At 57.4% G+C, this 22,504-nt stretch overlaps 1 protein-coding gene across 12 annotated transcripts in view; it reads left to right on the forward strand.

Moving 5' to 3' along the window:
- The window catches only part of EHMT1 (euchromatic histone lysine methyltransferase 1), a 109,547-nt gene that overhangs the window by 82,419 nt on the left and 4,624 nt on the right, over positions 1–22,504 (forward strand). For 10 of the 12 annotated variants that reach the window (NM_001099041.1, XM_059891318.1, XM_024998807.2 and 7 more), the window contains 10 exon segments: positions 4,106–4,228; positions 11,489–11,590; positions 12,757–12,861; positions 17,846–18,000; positions 18,664–18,831; positions 18,930–19,074; positions 19,408–19,485; positions 20,121–20,236; positions 21,359–21,445; positions 22,332–22,410. In NM_001099041.1, coding sequence (NP_001092511.1) covers positions 4,106–4,228; positions 11,489–11,590; positions 12,757–12,861; positions 17,846–18,000; positions 18,664–18,831; positions 18,930–19,074; positions 19,408–19,485; positions 20,121–20,236; positions 21,359–21,445; positions 22,332–22,410 — 1,158 coding nt within the window. 12 annotated transcript variants of the gene reach the window in all.

The raw sequence follows: 22,504 nt of genomic DNA on the forward strand, positions 1-22,504 counted from the left end.
CTGGGTCCTCTCTTGCTTCCCTAGAGCTCCTTCTCAGTGGCCTCTGCGTCTCCCTGCAGTTGGACACTGTGCTCCAGTCTTTCTCATTTCAGGCTTTACCCAGATGCCTGGTGCTGGCTTGTTTGTGTGAAAAGGAAAGGGCTGCAGTGCCGGAGGTGGGCTCTTGGTTGGGCCTGTGGCCTGGCAGTTTTCGTGCTGGGGGCCACAGGAGGGCTCTGGGCCTGGGAGCACAGTGTGCCTCCGCCGGGGCCTCGGGGCCCCTGTCGCCGCCCGCTGGCCTCCAGGGTGTGGTCTCAGCAGCTCCGTCCTGTCTGCTTGCCCTCACCGGTGCTGCACACACAGAGTAGGGTTGTGTGTCAGGGTGAAGCTTCTGCATCGACGTTTACAGTAGGTTTACGTGTTGGCTTAGATTTCTGACGCCTGAGACCTGCTTGTCAGATCCCTCTCAGCTTTGGCTTGGGCACGACAGAGGCTCGTTTGGACGGACCTGTTTAAATAGCGTGCAGCCGGGTTCTGCTGCCGCCTCTTCTGACTTCCTTCTTCCTTTAGAGGAGGTGGCTCTGCACTCCTTTGAAAAGACGTATTTCCTCCAACCTTTTTGAAAGAAAGAAAAGAAAGTGAATTTGCTCAGTTGTGTCCGACTCTTTGTGACCCCGGGGACTGTAGCCCAACCAGGCTCCTCTGTCCATGGGGATTTTCCAAGCAAGAATACTGGAGTGGGTTGCCATTTGCTTCTCCAAGGGATCTTCCCGACCCAGGGATCAAACCCGGGTCTCCCACACTGCAGGCAGATGCTTTACCGTTTGAACCACCAGGGAAATTCCACCTTTTTGAAAAAATTTATTTATCTTTTTTTTTGGCAGTACTGACTCAATGGATGTGAGTCTGAGTAAGCTCCAGGAGTTGGTGATGGACAGGGAGGCCTGGCGTGCTGCAGTCCACGGGGTCGCAAAGAGTCGGACACGACTGAGCGAGACAGCACTGAGCTGAGCTGGGTTTTCACTGCTGCTCTGGCTTTTCTCTCGTCGCGGTGCTCGGGCGTCTCTGCGGTGGCCTCTTACCGTGGAGCGTGAGCTCTGAGTGTTCGGGCCTCGGTAGTTGGGTGCGTGGGCTCCGCCGTTGGAGCTCCCGGGCTCTCGAGCTCAGGCTCAGCAGTTGCCTCATCCGGGCTTAGTGGCTCCGTGGCGTGCGGAATCTTCCCAGGTGAGGGGTGAACCCGTGTCTCCTGCACTGGCAGATGCATTCTCCACCACTCGGCCACCGGGGAAGACCCCACTGTTTCCCTAACATTAGAGTATGTGCACGTGCACACGTTTGCTGTTGTTTAGTTGCTAAGCCGTGTTTCAGTCTTTGTGATCCCATGGTCTGTAACCCACCAGGCCTTTCTGTCCATGAGGTTTCCCAGGCACAAATACTGGAGCGGGTTGCCATTTTCTTCTCCAGGGCATCTTTCTGACCCAGCGTGTAAAGAGTCCTGCATTGGCAGATGGATTCTTTACCGCTGAGCCACCAGGAAAGCCCGTGTGATTAATAAAGAAGAGTCTAAAATGTAAGCATCTTGGTTCATTTTAATCGCTCTGGAGGGAACCGGCCTGGGCTGCTTCTCCCCTGAAGCACCGTCTCCCCTCCTTGAGCAGCTCTGAGGTTGACGTCATCATGACCATGTGTGTGTCTCTATGGGCTCACTGCCCTGCAGGCATCCTCGGCCACACGGCTGAGCTCTGTCCAACTCTGAACTCCACATGGTGTGACTTGTTTGCCTTCTTTCGTTCAGACAGCAACAACAGAAGGGGTCGTTCAGACCCAGGGGGCCCAGCATGGCCTGGGGGCCACTCATGACCCACTGTCCATTCCTGCTTCTGCCCACGGGCCACGATCGAGGAAGCCGTCCTGGGAGGGAGCACAGGCGTTGCGTTCTGTTTCACAGCCTCTCTGGAGTCATAAACTGTAGCAGAATAAAATGTGACGTGTTGGTTTAGAAAAAACAACACTTCACACGTTGGCGATCTTTACGACTCTGCATGTCTGTCCGAGCCTGGGGGTGTGACGGCTGGGCACCTCTCAGGTGAGGTTCTCAAGCGCGCAGTTGAGTGGTGTCCAGGGCTGTGCACTCCCGAGGCGGGCCGCCCTTCCCCAGAGCCCCGGTGTGCGCGGTGGGCGGGCTCACTCTGCTTCGCCCTGGATCCCACGGTGCTGCTTCTTGGAGGTCCCGCTCTCCTGGGTGCCTGCTTCCTGTGCCCTCCTCCCGGCAGGCCCTGGCCCTGGCCCTGGCCCTGTGCCCTCTCCTGGCCCCAGGCAGCCAGGAATCGCCCTTACTTACCATGTGGTCAGGGTGGGGGCCGCCTGTGAAGAGAGTTTTTGGTCATTCTTGGCCTGACTCGTTTCCATGCCGAGGTCTCCGTAGAAGCAGCTCCAACTAGGCAGCTGCAGCGCTGTGGCCATTGAACTAAACGAGGCCCAAGCAGGGGCCGCCTCCCACGAGCTGCCGCGGGCTGGGCCAGTCCCAGCCTCCGGCCGCGCCCGGTTGTCCCCACACCGGCCCCTGCTCTGGCCTCTCCTGCTGGTCCTCCGTCTCTCCTGCACGTCTGTCTGTCCTGGTTCTGTCCCCGTCCATCCCTCTAGGAGGTTTGATCAGGTCCTCCAGCCTGCTCTGCCCTGATCTGGTGCTGGCTGTGGGCCGATTAGAAAGGTGCCTGTCCTCGCAGCCTCAGGGCCCAGGGAAGGGCAGAGCAGCGGCTGTTGCCCTGACATGTGCCGCCCTGTTCTCTGGGGGCTCACCCTCCGTCCCCCTCCTCCCAAGTCTCAGATGGCTTGGCATCATCTCCTGGGCGCCCCGCCTCTCCCTGGGATGGTCATTCACCTTCGGGCTGGCTTCCCTGCTGTGGTCCAGGGCTGCCCACACGTCCTTGTGCGGGGCTTCCGTTCCGCCGGTTGGGTGGGTCACTGACTAGCTCGGGTTTCAGACAAGCGCATGGAGCACCAGTCCTCGCGGTCCCGGGGTTTTGGCGTTGGGCGGGGGAGATGTTCCTCTGACCCTGACCCTCTGCAGCGTGGCCCCTGCCTCCACTCTTGGCCATCAGCCTGTGCAGCCCTCTCAGACCTGGGCCCTCCCTTTGAGGCTGCCCACCCCCTGAGGGCTCAGGGTGGATGGGGGTCTGGGGGAGTCTTGCCAGGTGCGTGCCCCCAGTCACAGGCACTGCCTGGCCTTCTGCCGGCAGAGGCTCATCCTGCCTGTGCACCCGGGCAGAGTGGCTGGCCCCATGCTGGCATTCTGGGCTCTGTGCTGCCTCCGCCCTGCCTGCCCCTCACCTGTGTGCTCTTCCAGGTTGCTGTGGGGTCCCGACTCCACCTCGCCCTCAGGTGGGCTTGGACCGGTGTCCCGCGCGTTTCCCACCCACTGCCCCCGCTCCGCCTGTGGCTCCGCCTGGAGGCCAGCGGGTCTCTTTCCAGCCCCTGCTGCTCAGCCCCTGGCTTCTGTGGGCCCTTCTCTGTGTGCTTTTTAAGTTTCTCACTAAACTGTTACTCTTATGTTTTAATTGCTAATAATTAAAACAATCTTGCAGGTGTTAGCTCTTTGTGCATTAGTCTACATTAGTTTCTCCCCCAAAACACAGAAAAGGTTCAGCTGCCAAATAGTCACTTTGCTCTGAGTGGACAACTCACCTTGGGTGTCTGCAGTTTTAGGCAGAATTTACCCAAGGCCTCCTGCGAGCTCATTAGTTTTTAAGTACACCCACTACTAGAAAAAAAATGCTGGAGATGAATTTTTGTTCAGTTAATTTCAGCAAGCATTAGAACAGCCCAGAAAGAGCTCTGAGGTCACTGCAAGCTGGTCCCCTTGCCTCCTGGCCCTGCCTTGCGGAGACCCTCTCCTCACCTCTTCTCTGTCTGCGCTGGGGTCTCACTTTCTTACTTCTAAGGGGTTGTCAGTGATGTTGCTATCTTTACCAAGTTAACTGAAAAGTGAAACGCTCTTCTTGACAGAAAATAGAACCATCACTTTGGAGACGGCAGAGAGACCTCCCGGGGTCTCTGCTGTCTGAGTCCGGGGGCTTTCCTCCCTGGGTGTGGCTGCAGGCTGAGTGTCTGTCCCTCTTCTCACCAGGCGGGCGCCAACATCGACACCTGCTCTGAGGACCAGAGGACCCCGCTGATGGAGGCCGCGGAGAACAACCACTTGGACGCGGTGAAGTACCTCATCAAGGCCGGGGCCCTCGTGGATCCCAAGGTACTCGGCGCACACACCCTGATCCCCGTAGCACTCCTTGTGAGGAGGAGCAGAGCCGCTTCCCTGGGACGCCTTTAGGGACTGGCGGCTACTGGGCACCCACAGGTGTCTAGAAGTAGGCAGTGCAGCCTGCCTGGCGGCGGTTTGCTCGTGGGAAGCACTGTGAGTACTGGCTCCACAGAGCCTGACACGGACCAGCACCCACGAGGGCTTGTGTGTGGAGGGTCCGGCTCCACCCTTCATGGTGAGCACCTCCCCTCTTCCGTGTGCTGTTCAGAGCCCTTACTCAAGAAAGTTGTCATCATGCAAAGTGCCAGGCTGGACGAAGCACAGGCTAGAATCAAGATTGCCGGGACAAATATCAACAACCTCAAGTTATGCAGATGATACCACTGTAAGGGCAGAAAGTGAAAAGGAACTAAATAGCCTTTTAATGAGAGTGAAAGCGGAGAGTGAGAAAGCTGGCTTAAAACTCAGTGTTAAAAAAACTGAGATCCCGTCACACGGTCCCATCACTGCATGGCAGATAGAAGGAGAAAAGGTGGGAGCAGTGGCAGGTCTCCTCTTGGGCTCCGGAACCACTGTGCTTGGCGACTGCAGCCTTGGGATTAGAAGAGGGTTGCTTCTTGGAAGGAAAGCTGTAACCTGCTGCTGCTGCTGAGGCGCTTCAGTCGTGTCCAACTCTGTGGGACCTCACAGACGGCAGCCCACCAGGCTCTCCATCCCTCGGATTCTCAGGCAAGAACACTGGAGTGGATTTCCATTTCCTTCTCCAGTGCACGGAAGTGAAAGTGAAGTCGCTCAGTCGTGTCTGACTCATAGTGACCCCATGGACCACAGCCTACCAGGCTCCTCAGTCCATGGGATTTTCCAGGCAAGAGTACTGGAGTGGGTTGCCATTGCCTATAACAAACCTAGACAGTGTATTAAAAGGCAAAGACATCACTTTGCCAACAAAGGCCCATATAGTTAAGGCTATGGTCTTTCCATTAGTCGTGTATGGATGTGAGAGTTGGACCGTAAAGAGGGCTGAGCGCCAAAGAATTGATGCTTTTGAATTGTGGTGCTGGAGAAGACTCTTGAGAGTCCTTGGACAACAAGGAGATCAAACCAGTTAATCTTAAAGGATATCAATCCTGAATATTCATTGGAAGGACTGATGCTGAAACTCTAATGCTTTGGCAACCTGATGCGAAGAACCAACTCATTGGAAAAGACCCTGATGCTGGGAAAGATTGAAGGCAGGATGAGAAGGGGACAACAGAGGATGAGACGGTTGGATGACATCACTGATTCAATGGACATGAACTTGGACAGACTCCGGGAGATGGTGAGGGGCAGGGCCTGGTGTGCTGCCGTCCATGGGGTCACAAAGAATCAGACGTGACTTGGCAACTGAACAGTGACAACAACTGGAAAAAGAGGAAGAGAGGCCTCCATGTTGGAAAGGGGAAGCAAAGTCATCTGTGCACAGACGACACGCAGAAAGTCATGAAGAGTCCACACGGGGACTTGCCAGCACTGATAAGTACGTTTGAGAATGTTTAATATATCAAGTCAGTACAGACGTGTCAGTTGTATTTCTACGCTTGTGAACAATCCAAGAAGCAAATTAAGAATACAGTTCCATTCGTAGTAGCGTCAAGAAGAAAAAAATACTTTGGAATAAGCTTAACCAAGGAGGTAAAATATTTGTACAGTAAAACAATGCTGAAAGAAATTTTAAAAGGCACTGATAAGTGGAAATTATCCTGTGTTCATCGAGTAGAAGCAGGCAGTACTTTGATCCCTTGTTATCTGCAGGGGCTGGATTCTAGGACCCCTGCAGATTCCAGCCCACCAGTGCTGCAGTGCCCTGACGCGACCGTGTGGCCGTCAGCCCCGTGTTGTGGCTCTGCGTCTGTGGGTGCCGAGTGCTGAGTGTGTTGCCGGAAAGTCTTACTGCCCAGAACCACCTACAGGTCAGTGCAGCCCCCGTCAGAGTCCCAGCGCTGTTCTCCACAGAGAAACCTGAACAGTCAAAATAGTCTTGCCGAAGAGCAACCTGGAGGCCTCACACTTGCTGACTTCAAAACTTAGGACAGAGCTGCAGTAATCCAAAGAGTGTGGTACCTGCCTGGAGACGGACGCATGAAGCAGCAGATGGAGAGCCGTGCAGAGGTGGACGTGTGGGCTGGTGCAGAGAGAGCCTGGAGTGCACCCTGCAGACACGATGGGATGACTTCTGTTACGGGCCCAGACCAGCCAGTGGCAGGAAAGTGCTGGGAAGAGTGCACTCCACACACAGGAGAGTGAGTCTGGGCCCCTTCCTTACTGTGTATTCACAAGTTAACCCAAGGGGATCGAAGGCCTGCATCCAGGAGCTAAGACTGTAAGCACCTGACAGGAAGCAGGGAGATCTGTGTGACACGGGACTTGCAGTGGCTTCTTGGACACGACACCAAAAGCACAGACCATAAGAAGAAAGTAGGTAACTTAAACTTTATCAGAATTAAAACTTTGGTCCATTAAAGGAGAATGAAGAAACCACCCGCCAGGAGAGGGAAATATTCATCAGTACTGTATCTGCTGGGCCTCACTCTCCAAATCATACAGACATGTCCTGCTGCTAGACTGTAGCCCAGCTCAGAAGTGGGCGGAGTTTGAGCAGACATTTCTGCAGAGAAGATACTTATATTGAATGGCCAGTTGGCACATAAAAAGATGCTCAACATCATTAGTCATTGGGGAAATGCATTCAAAGCTGTAGCAAGACCCCAGAGGACCACTGCTGTCTACGATCAGAAAACAAGCGCCAGCAGAGGTGTGCGCAGGTCGGGGTTCCCATACGGTGTTGGTGGGGACAGTCTGGTGGTTCCTCAAAAATCAAGTATTTAGTTTTAACTGTATGAGCCAGTGATTCCAGTCCAGGGTGTGTACCCAAGGGGACAGGAAGCAAGGACACAGACAGCTGTGCACACACCTGCTTCTCTGCGTTGCAGGCGTGTTACCTTACAGCTCCCAGAGGGGCAGCAGCCCAGGCTCCAGCGGCGCGTGGTGGGTAAGCCAGACGTGACCCACCCCTGAGGCGGAGTGTTGTTCCGTCTTCAAAAGGGAAGGAGCGTCCAGCACACGCTGCGACACGGCTGAACTTGGGAACGCGACACTGAGAGGAGGGAGTGGCGCCAGAGGACGGGCGCTGTGTGACTCCACTCCCCTGAGGAACCTGACGCAGGACGGATAGCATGGGACTCCACTCCCCTGTGGAATTCCACTTCCCAGAGGGAGCTGACCAGGCAGGTTTAGAGATGAGGCCCCCTGGTGTGCGGGCAGGCACAGGCTGAGTGGTGCCGCCCGAGCTCCTGCTGGGCTGCTGGGAGGTCCTGAGAACAGAGGGGTGACGGTTGTGTGGCTCGGAGTGGCTCGAAAATGGTTAGAATGGCAAGTTTTAGGTCAGGTACACACACACGGTAACAATAAAAGTGTTAAATCTTAGAGCGTTGCACATTAATACACATTTTTTTCCCCTGAAAAAGTCATCACACAGTTCATACTGATTTATGAACTCCTTTTTCCCATCAAATTCTGTTTTTCTATGTCATTAAATGTTATTCTATAACATTATTTCAAGTGGCTGTGTTATATTTCATGATATAATTTGTATCATTTTTGCCAGATTCACTAGTTTAGTATGTAGATGATCAATTTTTATTATACACAGTACTTCAGCAGGCATTTCATAGCTAAGTCTTTCACATGTTTGTTTTAAGACAGATTTTTCTGGACAGGGATTTTGGGGATCAAGATATATAATGATTTTTTAAGGCTTTTGATCCCTCTTTCTTAAATGCATCTGGAAGTTTGTGAGCGCTCATTTCCCTGCACTCTTACCAACACCAACCATTACAGTTAAAAAAATACAGTTCGATTGCAAAAATGGGTTTTTTTTTTACTATTTTAATTTGCTTCTGTCAAAGAAATAGTTTTTTGTATATAGTTATTTACATATGCAGAGTACACCATGTGAAATGCTGAGCTGGATGAATCACAAGCTGGAATCAAGATTACTGGGAAAAATATCAATAACTTCAGATATGCAGATGATACCATGGTAAGGGCTGAATGTGAAGAGGAACTAAAGAGCCTTTTGATGAAGGTGAAAGAGGAGAGTGAAAGATGTGGCTTGAAACTCAACATTCAAAAAACTAAGATCATGGCATCCAGTTGTATCGCTTCATGGCAAATAGAAGGGGACAAAGTGGAAGCAGGGGCAGGTTTTATTTTCTTGGGCTCCAGAATCACTGTGGAGGGTGACTGCAGTCATGAGGTTAAACGACACCTGCTCCTTGGAAGGAAAGCTACGACAAACCTGGAGAACATAGTAAAAAGCAGAGACATCCTTTTGCCAGCAAGGGTCTGAATAGTCAAAGCTATGGTTTTTCCAGTAGTCATGTACAGATGTGAGAGTTGAACCAAAAAGAAGGCTGAGTGCTGAAGAATTGATGCTTTCAAACTCTGGTGTTGGAGAAGAGTCTTGGGAGTCCTTGGACAGCAAGGAGATGCAACCAGTCAGTCCTAAAGGAAATCAACTCTGAATATTCATTGGAAGGACTGATGTTGAAGCTGAAGCCCCAATACTTTGGCCACCTGATGTGAAGAGCTGACCCGTTAGAAAAGACCCTGATGCTAGAAAAGATGGAGGGCAAGAGGAGAAGGGGACAACAGAGGACGAGATGGTTGGATGGCACCACCGAACCGATGGAGATGAGCTTGAGCTCCGGGAGATGGTGGAGGACAGGGAAGCCTGGCGTGCTCTAGTTTATGGGGCCGCAGAGTCGGGCACGACTCCACAGCTAAACAGCAGCAGCTCAGTTGTGTGAGCCGTGGAGGTGTTTTCAGGGCAGCCTCTGGTCCTTTGCGTTGGTGGGCTTTGCGGTCTGGCACCGGTAGCTGCTCTGTAAACACCTGCAGGTGAGAGTCCCCATCAGGGCGGGCGCGTGAGTTCTGCCCAGTGCTTGGCCAGGGGGCAGTTTCATGGCCCTGTCACGGGAGCCAGTGCCTAAGCAAAGCACTGCTGCAGAGGCAGGTCAGGGTTGAGGGCTTTGTAGGAGTAGCTGTACCAGCAGAACAAGTGGTTGGCGCAGGTCTGGAGTGGGCAGGTCACCGGTGAGCCTAGCTGCACTCTGGGTGCCATAGAAAGAAGGGCCCTTGAATCCAAGGCCAGTCACGGAAGACACTCTGTGAGAGACAGACTGTAGGATAACACTGAGCTGTCTGTGTGGTTAGAGTCCCAGAGAGGAGGGAGACCCAGTGGAAGAAAATATATTGAAGGAAAAGTGGTCATAAATTTTCCACATTTGATGAAAGATAACCTCCAGGTTCAAGAATCTCAGCAAGCCCCAAGCTGGACAGATGCACAGGCTGCTGCGCCAGAACACATCATGTTAGACTGCAGGGAGCCTCGTGCGCCCAGGAGGAGCAGCCTGGTGTAGCACCTGCAGGTGAGCAGTGCTGTGCTCGCCAGCTCCCCATCTGAAGCCGCAGGGCCAGGAGGCCGTGGAGTGGTTTTCTTACTGTGCTGAAAGGGGAAAAACTCCAAAAACACGTCCGTCCAGAATGCTACAGCCAGTAAAAGTGTCCTTCTGAAGCAATTGTGAAATAAAACATTTTCAGGTGTACAAAAACTGACGGAACGTAATAGCAGATTTATAGTAAAGCCAGGAGGAAAATCTCATCCTTGGAAATAATGGAAATACCAGAAATGGTGAATTAGAAGAACTTGTTTTCTGTAAATTTATTAAAAGGTGAAGCCTGTTTAAAGGAAGAAGAATATTGTGAGATGGAGTTTACACAGATGGGGATGTCGACACGACAGCAGGAGCTGGGGGACAGCGGAGGGGCGTGAGCATGGCCCTCGCGGTCAGTCCTGGGAGGGGTCAGTGCTGCTCTGAGCTGTGGACAGTCGAAAGTCGTGATCCTGCACAATACTGGGGAGTAACTTAAAAGAGGCATAGCTTTAAGGACAAATTTTTTAAAGGTAGTAGAGGAAGTAAAATGGAATCTTAGAAAGTACTTTTGTAACTAGAAAGCAGGAAAAGAGGAGTAAAAACAGGTGGGACCACAGCAAGATGGTTGTCTGACCCTGACCACGTCGTAGTTGCGTCCAGCGTCGGAGGATGAAGGCCTGCAGCCCGAGGAGACGTTTGAGCCGGTGAACAGATGAGAGCGAGTCCTGCCTCCACAGAGAGCACACACTGACACACACGGAGAGCACACACTGACACACACGGAGAGCACATGCGAACACACGGAGAGCACGTGTGAACACAGAACCCATGAACACACCCTGACACAGCACAGTGACCATGTAGGCCACACACTAACATGGAGAGCACATGTGAACACACGGAGAGCACACAGTAATACAGAACCCATGAACACATGGAGAGCACACCCTAACAGCACAGTGACCATGTAGGCCACACGCTAATGTGGAGAGCACATGTGAACACGTGGAGAGCACACGCACCAGGCGGGAGCGAGCAGGGTGAGGGCGCGGCAGGCGCGTGGTGAACGGGAGTCAGGCGCGGCAGGCGAGGGCGCAGAGCACTCAGAGGCCAGGAGGGGATGTTGCCTTTGCTTCTAGTGTTGGGAACGGTTTCTTCAGCAGGACACAAAAAAGTACAGAAGAGACTGACACTGCTGAGAACGTTAGAGTTCAGGATCTCCAGGCCTTCCCTGGAGGTGCGGTGGTTAAGATTCGACCTACCAGTGCAGGGGTGCAGGTCCAGCCCCTGGTCAGGGAGCTGAGATCCCACATACCTCATAACCACGAGACGGTAACACAGAGGCAGTGTTGCAGTGAATTCAATAAGGACTTTTAAAAATGGTCCATAGCAAAAAATGAAAAAGAGATTTCCACATTTCTGTGGGACAGAAGATGCAGAGAGGTGGGAGGGGCTGCAGTGTGGAGGGCCTCCTGCAGGTGGAGGGCGGCCATGTGTAGTGAGAGCCTCGGGTGGCTCCCACCTGCGAGTGTAGATCAGGCCGGTGCTCCCCCTGGTCTGCCTCAACTCGGGGGATGGGGTGGGGGGGTGGGCGGTGGCTCTGGTGCTGGGTGTTCCGTGGCTGAGGTAGATTTAGGTTCTTGGGAGGTGGAGACAAAGGCCAGCCAGCAGCCGCGCCGGCTGACGTGCTCTGAGCTCAGTCGCCGTGGGGCGTCAGGCAGGGCGAACTCAGCGCCCTGGGGCTCCTGGGACCTCAGCGGCTCTCGTGTTACAGGACGCAGAGGGCTCGACCTGTTTGCACCTGGCTGCCAAGAAAGGCCACTACGACGTGGTTCAGTACTTGCTCTCAAACGGACAGATGGACGTCAACTGTCAGGTGCGCACCCCGTCCGCTCGTGATGCTGCCTCACGGGCCCGGCCCCGGGACCCGAGGCGAGGCCTCGAGGTGGTCCTGGCCCCGCCTGTCCTCTGGGGCCACCTCTGCAGGGCCTGGAGACCTGGCCGCTTCTCCCCAGCCCCGTCCGCCTCCTGGCCTGCTCCCCGGCCGCCTAGAGGCCCGTCTTCAGGCAGTGCTGCTCGAGCGGGGCCCAGCCTCCCTGGGCCGAGCTGCCCTGTGGCTTCTCGCCTTCCCTCCCAGCGCTGGCTGTTGTCGGACGTTCTGTCTCTTCCCGTGTGTTTGCTTTGCGTCTGTCTGTCTGTCCAGCTGCTCTCAGGACCTTGGGGTGTCCTGCAGTGCTCAGCACAGAGCAGGTCCCGTGTATGTCTCCTGACCTGTGAGGGGCTGGGAGAGAAGGCGAGGGTGCAGGGAAGGGTCCTCCCAGCTCTCAGGGGCGTCTTCCCACCCCTGGGACCCTGCCCGTGGGCGCGGCTCCCCGCAGTGCGGCTTGTGCCCCTGCAGGCCCCCTTCCCTGGCTCAGGTCCGTCTCCCGCCCGGCAGGCTGGGCTGTGCTGCCCTGCCGTGTCCCCAGCCCCGCGGCAGGCCTGTGGGCACTGTCTCACTCCAGTCGTGGAGGCCGAGTGCGTCCACGGGAAGGCGTGGCGCCTGGAGCAGGTGGCAAGTTGTGTTGGCAGGGCCTCAGCCTCTGGCCACCAGGGGAGGACTTGGCCACTTGGTCCTTGTTGGCTCAGAGCCGCTCCTGGTTTAAATAAACCCCCAGGACCGCCGAGTGGGGTGGGGGCAGGTAGAGGGGCAGCGGGCTGGGCAGGACCGTGGCCTCGCTGGTGGGCAGGGTCAGCTGGGTGGGCTTCTGCCCCCTGCGTTCCTCACGGCCTCCTCAGTCCCTGATCTGGTGTCTGTAGTTCATGCCTCATGCGTGGTCTGTCCTGGGACCACCAGGTGGGCAGGTGTGTGGCCTGCCTGCACTCACCAGGGTCCCCGGGCAGTGCTGTGAACCTCGGTTTCCTTTAGCAGGACGGGGCCTCGGGTTGGGGCCCCCACTCCTGCCCCCTCCCCGGGGCCACTTCTCAGGTCCTGAGTGGTGGCTCTGTGTCTCCTTACACATCCAGGGGCTGTGACAGGTTTTCCTTTTTCTTTGAAACTAGGATGATGGTGGCTGGACGCCCATGATCTGGGCCACTGAGTACAAGCACGTGGACCTCGTGAAGCTGTTGCTCTCCAAGGGGTCTGACATCAACATCCGGGACAACGTGAGTCTCCCCAGCAGAGGCCCTGGAGGAGGGGCGGACGCAGGGTGGCTGCAGGCACTTCGTGGAGGCCTCGTTCTAGCGCCTGCCCTGACCTCTTCCCATCCAGTCGCCAGCGTGTGCTGACCCAGCGCGGCCTCCTGTGTCGGTCAGGAGTTAGGTGTGACCCAAGCGGCATAGGCCCTGAGACCCGCCCTGGGTGGAGCCGTGTTTCCACAGGTGTAGAGACACTGACTCCTGTGTGTGTGGTGGGGATGGCGGGCCAAGGCACGCCACCCCTGGGCCGAGGTGCTGAGGCACCGGCCTCTCCGGAAATAGCCTTGGGCTGTGTGTTGGTGGGGCAGTTTGCTTGCGGGCAGCACCGGGCACTTGTGATGAAGTTGAAGGGGAGTCTGATCTCCGGAAGGCTTCGGGGGTCCCAGGAGCAGTGGGTGGTGGGGCTGGCAGAGCTGGGAGGCTGTTCTGGCATGAACCTGTGTGCTGCCTCCCAGGCGAGGGACAGGGTTCCCGGGACACGGACGGGCTGTACTCCTGGAGCCGTGTCCACCTTTGCAGAGTTACCAGAGCCGTAAGTAGGAAGCTGGCCACAAGCTCATGGCTTTAATGATGGACTAAGGCAGGAAGGCTCACCCACTTCTCTGCTCAGAGCCCCGAGTGGACCATGTGAAGACAGGATGGGAGCGGTGGCTGCTTTGCAAGAAGACCCTCCCCACAGAGACTGGGAGCAGTAACCCCCACCAAGGGCAGTGCTGGCTGGGGGCGTCTGCCAGCTCCACAGAGCTGGGCCCCAGGACCAGAGATACGCCTTTAACTGGAAATACCCACACAGACAAAATATACACAGACATAACCAGTGCTCTTAACCAGACATACCAGATACCTGAGAACCAGCCGTCTTTAGCAGACTTAACTGGTTCTTCTTAACCAGACGTGAAAGTGAAGACGCTCAGTCGTGTCCGACTCTTTGCGACCCCATGGCCTGCAGCCTTCCAGGCTCCTCTGTCTGGGATACATAACCAGCCCGCAAACCGGACACAGCCAGGCTTCTGCCTTCTGTTCCCGAGTGGGCCTCTCAGCCTTGCTCCTTGCAGTCCCGCCCGGGTGCCGGCCTGGCTGCCTCTCTGGCTGAATGGAGCCGCCTGCTTGTCCGTCCTGCGTATGGGCCGCAGCCAGGCTCCTGGTGGGGCTGCGGCCTCTCTCGGACACTGCCAGCCCTGCAGGGGGAGTGTTTCCTGGTGGGCGACTCTGACTGCTCCACGCTCTCCTCAACATGCTGGGTCTTTCTCTTCGTTTCAGGTCTTTTGATCATTTTTTACTGGATTGTTTGTCTTACTCTCAAGTTTGGAGAGTTTCTGTATGTTCTAGGTGGAAGTCCTTTGTCAGATAGTATGTTCTGTCCCTCTCAGTTCAGTTTATCAGTCATTTTCTCTGTGTGCTGAGTTGCTTCAGTTGTGTTGACTCTCTGCGACCCTGTGGACCACAGCCCACCAGGCTCCTCTGTCCGTGTGATTTCCCAGGCAAAGATCTTGGAGTGGGTTGCCATTTCCTTCTCCAGGGGATCTTTCCTTGCCGGGGATGGAACCTACGTCTCTTATGTCGCCTGCGTTGGCGGGTGGGTTCTTTATCACATGTGAAATCCCCGTCCCACCCAGACACTCTGTAGGTTGGGTGTTAACGCTAGTGCAGGGTAGGAGGTGGGGTTGGGCTCTCTTCTTGGCTTGCGGGGGTCTCACTGTTGGGGCTGTGTGCATAGGAAGCGGCCTTTCCTCCTCGATGGGCTCTGCCCTGTGGCCGCGCTGGCCCCCCCGGGCCTGGGCCCTGTCCGAGCGCTGGGCCTCGCCCTCCTGACGAACGTCGCTTCAGGGCCTGTGAGGAGAACCTCCCAGGAGCCGCTTCCGTTTCTCCCTCCCCAGCTTCTTGCTCTTCCTCTCATGTACTTTACTAAATTTTGTTTAGGCAGCGGTGGGCTCTGGGAGAGGCTGTGGCGATGAGCCTGGTGTGCAGCTCCCGGCGTCCCCTCTCCCTCAGGCCCGTGTGTCCATTGCCATTTCCTTCTGTGTGTCTGAGGTCCGTCAGCATTTCCCGCCATGCTGGGTGGCTGGTGGTGAAGTCTCAGCTTCTTAATGCCTGCAGAGTCCTTTCCCTCGCTTTTGAAAGGTGTTCTGGGTGAAGAGTTGTCAATGGCGGTTGGTCTCAGCGCTTCCCTGAGTCCTGGCTCCACTTGTCTCCAGCGGGAAGGCCTTGCTGGCGGCTGTTCTTGGTTTCTCCGTGTGTCACGTGCCTCTCTACTCTCGGGTTTTTTAAGGTTGTCTCTTTGTTACCGGGATTTGGTGATCTTACTACAAGGTGCCTGGTGGTGTGTGCATGCAAGTGTGCATTCAGGGTTCATGGACCCCCCTGGGTCTGTTGTAGGGGGCTTTACCAACCTGGAAGCTTCCCGCTCACTTCTTCCAGAGCTGCCTCTGCCCCACCCCCCTTGGGGAGAGTCTGGTTCCGTGTGTTTGAGAATCTGTCGCAGTGCTCACTGAAGCGCTTCTCATTTGCTGTGATTATTTTTCACCCTGGACGTGTGCCTCGCTGGTCTTGGGCTGTGTCGAGCTCACTGGCCTCCTCCACTGTGCTGTGCGTCGGTTCTGCCCAGCGTGCTCTCCCCTCGCGCACTGTGGCCGAAGCTTGGAACCCTCTGCAGGGCCTTCTCGGTACTTCCTGAGGCGTGTCTCCTGAACGCAGTTGTCCAGCTTCTCTGAGCTTGCTGGTCTGCCCCGTGTGCCGTTTCTGGCTTTGGGTAGTTAGTTGGCTTTGCTGCTCGTGGGTCTGGTTTCCCGAGCCTTTGCCCGTATGGTAAGCTGAGACCCGACGCAGGACGTATGAGCTCACCCTACTGGGAATCTGTCTTTAGCCGCGTTCCCAGTGCAGCGGTGTTACTGGGAATGGCCCGATCACGTGGGGCCTTGCTTTCTAAGTTTGTCAGGTGGTCCGAGCAGGTCTCAGCTGAGGCTGGTCATCCCTACCCTGTGGGGCCAGCACTGAGCCTTGTGCACCGGTATGTCCTTCTGGAGGCCCGGGCTTGGAATGTGCAGCCCTCCAGAGGCCTCTCAGCCCACGGCTGGCCCTCACCCCCAGCTGCCTTGGCCTGGGGCGGCCTGATCTGGAGCTGAGACGGACGGTGAGCCAGTGGCCACTTCGCTCCCCGCTCTGGGTGCAGCCCTTCACTGCCTGATGTCCAGCTCCTGAAAACTGTTCGGCCGCATTTCCACCGAGGTGTGGGTGGGGGTAAACCTGTTGTGGCCCCTCTTGCCCCTCCTTCACTAAACACCCGCCAGACGTGTGGACCTGTCGTAAGGTAGCAGGGCCCGGGCACCTTCTCTGACCACAGGCCTCGGAGCTGGGACAGGCTCAGTTCTGCTGATAAGGTCGTGGGCGCTATAGGCCCCTGGGCGGCTCCGATTCACTGAGGAGCCCACCGGTGTGCGGCGGGTAGACCCTGGGGCTGGGGCCTCTGAGAGCGACGTGGGGAGAGGAACCTGGGACCGACAGTGGGTCGGCGCTTCGCTTCCTCTGTGGACTCAGCGAGGCGGGCAGGCCCGGCCTCAGCTCCTGCTCCACTGCTGTCCTCTTGAGGCGGCTGAGCCGGAGGCCTAGGGCGCCCAAGCTGTGGGGTGGGCGCTGGGGGGCAGGGCCCGGCCTCCAGGATGTGCTGCGCCCTCCGCCCACACAGCAGAGAGCGGAGGCCACAGCCCTGAGGCCAGTGGCCAGAAAGGGCAGCGGGAGCATCGCTGGGCGAGTCTGCAAGGGAGGCGGGGCCGGGGCGCAGCCGGGGCCGGGGCGCCCTGCTCTGGGAGCCTGCTCGGGCCTCTGTGGCCGGCTCTCTGTGCCTGGGCCCACGTGCAGCAGGTCGGATGTTCTGTGGTTCTCATTTAGACGTTGTCTTGACTTTTAGGTTTGCTCCTCATTGTTACCCTATGTTGTTTTTTATTTACCTTTCCTTTTCACATTTGTGTTTTTTTTAAGATTGTAGTCTTCTAACAGACTCAACATGGTAGATTATATCACATGTATAATCTATATGTGATAAATTGTGTATTTTACATATGGCACAGGTACTTCAAAATTTTTCTTTGCCTCATTTGGAGTTTTTTTTTTTAATTTTCAGTTGTTTTTATTTATTTATTTTTCTTTTTTTTAAAAAATTTAATTTAACTTTATTTTTAAACTTTACATAATTGTATTAGTTTTGCCAAATATCAAAATGAATCCGCCACAGGTATACATGTACTTCCCAACCTGAACCCTCCTCCCTCCTCCCTCCCCTACCATCCCTCTGGGTCGTCCCAGTGCACTAGCCCCAAGCATCCAGTATCGTGCATCGAACCTGGACTGGCATCTCGTTTCTTACATGATATTTTACATGTTTCAATGTCATTCTCCCAAATCTTCCCACCCTCTCCCTCTCCCACAGAGTCCATAAGACTGTTCTATACATCAGTGTCTCTTTTGCTGTCTCGTACACTGGGTTATTGTTACCATCTTTCTAAATTCCATATATATGTGTTAGTATACTGTATTTATGTTTTTCCTTCTGGGTTACTTCACTCTGTATAATAGGCTCCAGTTTCATCCACCTCATTAGAACTGATTCAAATGTATTCTTTTTAATGGCTGAGTAATACTCCATTGTGTAGAGTTTTTAGTCTTTTGTGAAATAAAGTTTTAATTAATCAGATTTGCCTTTTTCAAATCTTATACAAGCATCACTCTATCCTACAGTCATAACTGTGTTTCAAAAGGAACGTAATTTCAAAAAGCAGGTAAATTGGCCCTTGATGGCATGTCGTGCAGGGTGTAGCCCAATTCAGGAGGATGTTTTCTGTTTTAACCTACTCTGCACTATATCGACGTACGTTTTAATAAAAACAAGACAGAATGGCAGGAAGCCTTTTTGGGTGGCCGCAGGGCCCTGGGGCTCACCCCCGTGTCCCCCGCTCAGGAGGAAAACATCTGCCTGCACTGGGCGGCCTTCTCAGGCTGTGTGGACATCGCTGAGATCCTGCTGGCCGCCAGGTGCGACCTGCACGCGGTGAACATCCACGGGGACTCGCCCCTGCACATCGCGGCCCGGGAGGACCGCTACGCCTGTGTCGTGTGAGTGGCTTCGGGGCGCTGGGGACTTCCTGCGGCGGACGGGCCTCTCCCGTCAGGCCTGTGGTCAGTGTAGCTCGGGAGGATTGCGGTGAAAATCCGCCGTCCTGGTGGCTCCCAGCTCGGGGCCACGGGAGCGGCACCCTCACGAGGGCACACGGGCTACTGGGAGCCCCACTTGCCAGAGCCTTTGCTCTGCTCCAGGCGGAAGCTCAGGGCCGTGCAGCCCCGTCCTCCCTGCACGGGGGCCTGGGATGAGGGGTGCCCCTGCTGCGGGGCCTGCGCCCTCTCGGATGGGGTCCCTGGGGGGCGCCGAGCTCTGGCGCCATGTCGGCCCCTCCCTGGGTCAGGCCACGGCATCGCCTGCCACGTGCTGACTGAGCTTGTGGCCAAGAGGCGTCGCTGTCCTTTCATCCCGAGGGCCCTTGAACGGAAGAGCTGAGCAAAGTTGAGAGCTGTCCCTAGTTTCCATGCTCGTCCTGCGAAGGACCGTGCTCGTGGGGAGGTGGCTGCGTCTGCATGGTGGCTGGAGGCGTCCGTCTGCGGGCTGTGCCGTCTTGAAGTGCACGGCGGGTCCTGTTTTCACGGGTGGGCGTGCTGCGTGCGTCTCGTCCTTGAGTCTGGGACAGAAGGGCTGAGTGTCCTGTGCACTTGCTGTCCGTGCAGCCTCTTCCTGTCCCGGGACTCGGATGTCACTCTGAAGAACAAGGAGGGGGAGACTCCCCTGCAGTGCGCCAGCCTCAACTCACAGGTGTGGAGCGCCCTGCAGGTGAGCCAGGCGCTGCGGGACGCGGCCCCTGACAGGCCCACCCCGGTGGAGAAGACGGTGAGCAGGTGAGGAGCGAGAAGCGGCTGGGACCAGCCCGGGCGAGCGGCACTGGCGCGGGAGGGAGCTGGGCTTGCCCAGAGCTGACGTGCGCCCCCTGCGGCAGGGACATTGCTCGGGGCTACGAGCGGATCCCCATCCCCTGCGTCAATGGTGTGGACGGCGAGCCGTGCCCCAGCAACTACAAGTACGTGTCTCAGAACTGTGTGACGTCCCCCATGAACATCGATAGGAACATCACCCACCTGCAGGTCAGCAGGGGGCCCTGGTCCGGGCAGTTGCTGGGTGGTGGGAGGGGTTGCTGGGTGGCAGGAGGCTCGGGCCCAGGCTCGGGCTGCCATTGGCTCTGCTGGCTCGGCTGTGGCCACTCCCCCCAGCGTTGGCCCCGCTTCCCTGCGCTCTTGGGCCCGTGTGCCCAGGCCCCCAGCCCTCCCCCTCTCCTGCAAGCCCCATGTGGGGGCCCTGGTGTCCTCTCCACCTCCCTTGGGGGAGGCTGCAGGCCCTGGGTCCTGAGGACGGTCCCTGGGGCTGGGAACAGCCTGGGGCTGCGGGATGGGGCTCCGTCTGACACACTCTCCCCGCAGTACTGCGTGTGCATCGACGACTGCTCCTCCAGCAACTGCATGTGTGGCCAGCTCAGCATGCGCTGCTGGTACGACAAGGTGAGTCCGCGGGCTGGGGACGGGGGTTCAGATGGTGCCGACCGGAAGCCAGGGCCTAGGGCAGGGTGGAGCCTGTGTCCTGGCGGGGCAGGGGGTGGCGCGGCTGGGGCCAGGGCGGCATCCCCAGCCTGGCTGGAGGCAGCTGTGGGGCTGGGAGGGCGCTGCTGAGGCAGGAACCCCCCGACTTTGGTTTGGGGGCAGGAGTGGGGTGTCCTGGGTGGGGAGGGCACATAGGCCCCACATGGAGGCTGCTGGCACAGGGTCGTCATTAGGGAAGACCTCTCAGAATGGTCTCTGAAGTTGCCAGGGCCCCAGACTCTGCCTGGTGTAGCCCAGCAGCTCATGGCATGCTGGCTCCCTCCAGAATGGGGATTTGCAGAGGGGCAGGAGGTGTGGGCTGGCGGTCCTGGCAGGAGGCCACAGGGCAGGCTGCACGGGCCTCGGGAGGCTGAGAGGGTGCCGGGAAGGTGGGCAGGGGGGCCAGGCAGGGACCAGGAGAACCAGCCACGTGGACTCCTGGCCAGAGGCTTCCCCTGGCCTTCCCTGTCCTCCCGGGCGGAAGCCAGTGTTCTGGGGGCGTGCTCGTCTGTGGAGGCCTTGCTGTGGGTGGCGACTACTTCTCGTGTCTGCCCCAGGACGGTCGGCTGCTGCCAGAGTTCAACATGGCAGAGCCGCCCCTGCTGTTCGAGTGCAACCACGCCTGCTCCTGCTGGAGGACGTGCCGCAACCGCGTGGTGCAGAATGGCCTCAGGTGAGCCCCTGCAGCAGCCAAGGGCGCAGGGCTGGGCCCCGGGCAGTTCAGGGGCGCCCCGTGTGTCCACAGATGGGAGAACGTGTGTTTAGCGTGTGCGTGCATGTTCCTTGGCGCCTTGGCCTGTGTTTCGGGTTGATGTAAAGAGCAGAAGCCGTGTATGTGTGTGTGTGCGTGTGTATGTGTGCGCGCACGCGCGCCTGCGTGCGTGTGTATGTGCGTGTTCTTTGGCGCCGCGGCCTGTGTTACACGCTGATGTAAAGAGCAGAAGCCGTGTCGCCCCCCTGCTCAGATGTGGGTTCAGGTCACACAGCCTGAAGGCGAGAGCCAGGCCTCCCATGAGCCGCCCGTCCAGGCTCGCGAGTTTGAGCTGTGTGCACACTTGGGTCCCCTGGCGCTGCACCCTGGGTGTCGTGGAGGTGCTGTCGGGTGTAACGCCTGTTGTCGCTTAGATATGTGTGTGTTTGGTCTGCTGACCACCCAGAGCCAGACTGTGGGCCTGTGGTCATGGAGCTTTTTCTGTGAAATGCTCGAGAGTTGAAAAGTCTAAGATCATAAGGGCAGATTTTCGTAATGAGCTCAGTGTTTTGGGGCCTGTTAACAGTAAGTAACTTGGCTGCACCTTGTGAGCAGCCCACGCTTCTGTGTCCTTGTGTGTGGCTGGAAGTCCTTGGGGAGGGGACAGACATACCCGTCTCCCTCGAGGGCCCTGGAACACAGACAGTAGGCGGATGCCCTGACTCTCGGGGCTGGGAGGGTCCCCCCTGCCCCTCAGAGGTCAGCTCAGCCTTGCCGTTGGCACGCCGCCCGCGCCTAGCTGCATTCCAGTCGGGGCCAGCAGGCTGCTCACCCGCCTGGTCCTTGTCACAGCTGAGGCTTGGCCAGCCTGGTCCCGTGGTGGGTGCTGGGGTCACAGGGCGAGCGGGCGGGGCTGAGGTCCCCTGCGTCCTGAGGGCGTGAAGGGCGGTGCGGCGGGGCCTGGGGTCGCTCGGAGCCTCTGTTGCTCCCTCACCCGGCGCTGAAGCGTCTCCAGACACGAAGGTGGTCTTCTCTGTCCTTTACTCCTGAACCTCGCGTGTCACTTGTGAGTGGAGTGACCTGGGACGTACCCATGTTTTCCAGGGCGAGGCTGCAGCTCTATCGGACACAGAACATGGGCTGGGGCGTCCGGTCCCTGCAGGACATCCCACTGGGCACCTTTGTTTGCGAGTAAGTGAGTGCTGTTCTCCCAGGCCCTGCCCCCACGGTCTTGGGGTGGGTAGGGGGGCATCTCCCGGGCCCTGCCCCTGCGGTCTCGGGGTGGGTGGGGGTGCATCTCCCGGGCCCTGCCCCTGCGGTCTCGGGGTGGATGGGGGGGCATCTCTCTGGCCCTGCCCCCGTGGTCACGGGGTGCATGGGGGGGCATCTCCCGGGCCCTGCCCCTGCGGTCTCGGGGTGGGTGGGGGTGCATCTCCCGGGCCCTGCCCCTGCGGTCTCGGGGTGGATGGGGGGGCATCTCTCTGGCCCTGCCCCCGTGGTCACGGGGTGGGTGGGGGTGCATCTCCCTGGCCCTGCCCCTGCGGTCTCGGGGTGGATGGGGGGGCATCTCTCTGGCCCTGCCCCCGTGGTCACGGGGTGGGTGGGGGTGCATCTCCCAGGCCCTGCCCCTGCGGTCTCGGGGTGGATGGGGGGGCATCTCTCTGGCCCTGCCCCCGTGGTCACGGGGTGCGTCGGGGGGCATCTCCCGGGCCTTGCCCCTGCGGTCTCGGGGGTGGGGCAGCATCGGGGAGGGGCGCCAGGAGAGTCTACTGCTGTTGTGGCCCAGACTCTCCAGGCGGGGCTGCCCAGGCTGACCATGTGGCACATGCAGCGGGCAGCCCCTGCTCCATCTGCTCTTTGGCCTGCACTTCCTCCCCAGCTTGGAGCTCGTTTCAGAAGGTCTGTCAGGGTCTCATGATTCCCGGGGATGATCACTTTGGACCCCTGGTCACAGGGTTTCTGTGTCGTATCCTGAGGCCCAGGCTCAGTCCTTGTTGAGCCACAGCGGGTCGTCCTCGCGTGGGGCTCCTTCAGGTCCTCTGGTGCCATGTTCTCACCGCCCTGCCCTGACCCACAGGTACGTTGGGGAGCTTATTTCTGACTCGGAAGCTGATGTGCGGGAAGAAGACTCTTATCTCTTTGATCTTGACAACAAGGTAATGCAGCCCTAGGGGTAGGGCGTGGCGCCAGTGGGACTGTGGTGTGGCGGTGCCCACAGGCAGGGTCGGGCGGTGCAGAGGCTCGGCTGCC

The sequence above is a fragment of the Bos taurus genome, chromosome 11 (genome assembly GCF_002263795.3).
Source record: "Bos taurus isolate L1 Dominette 01449 registration number 42190680 breed Hereford chromosome 11, ARS-UCD2.0, whole genome shotgun sequence".
NCBI classification, from domain to species: Eukaryota; Metazoa; Chordata; class Mammalia; order Artiodactyla; family Bovidae; genus Bos; species Bos taurus.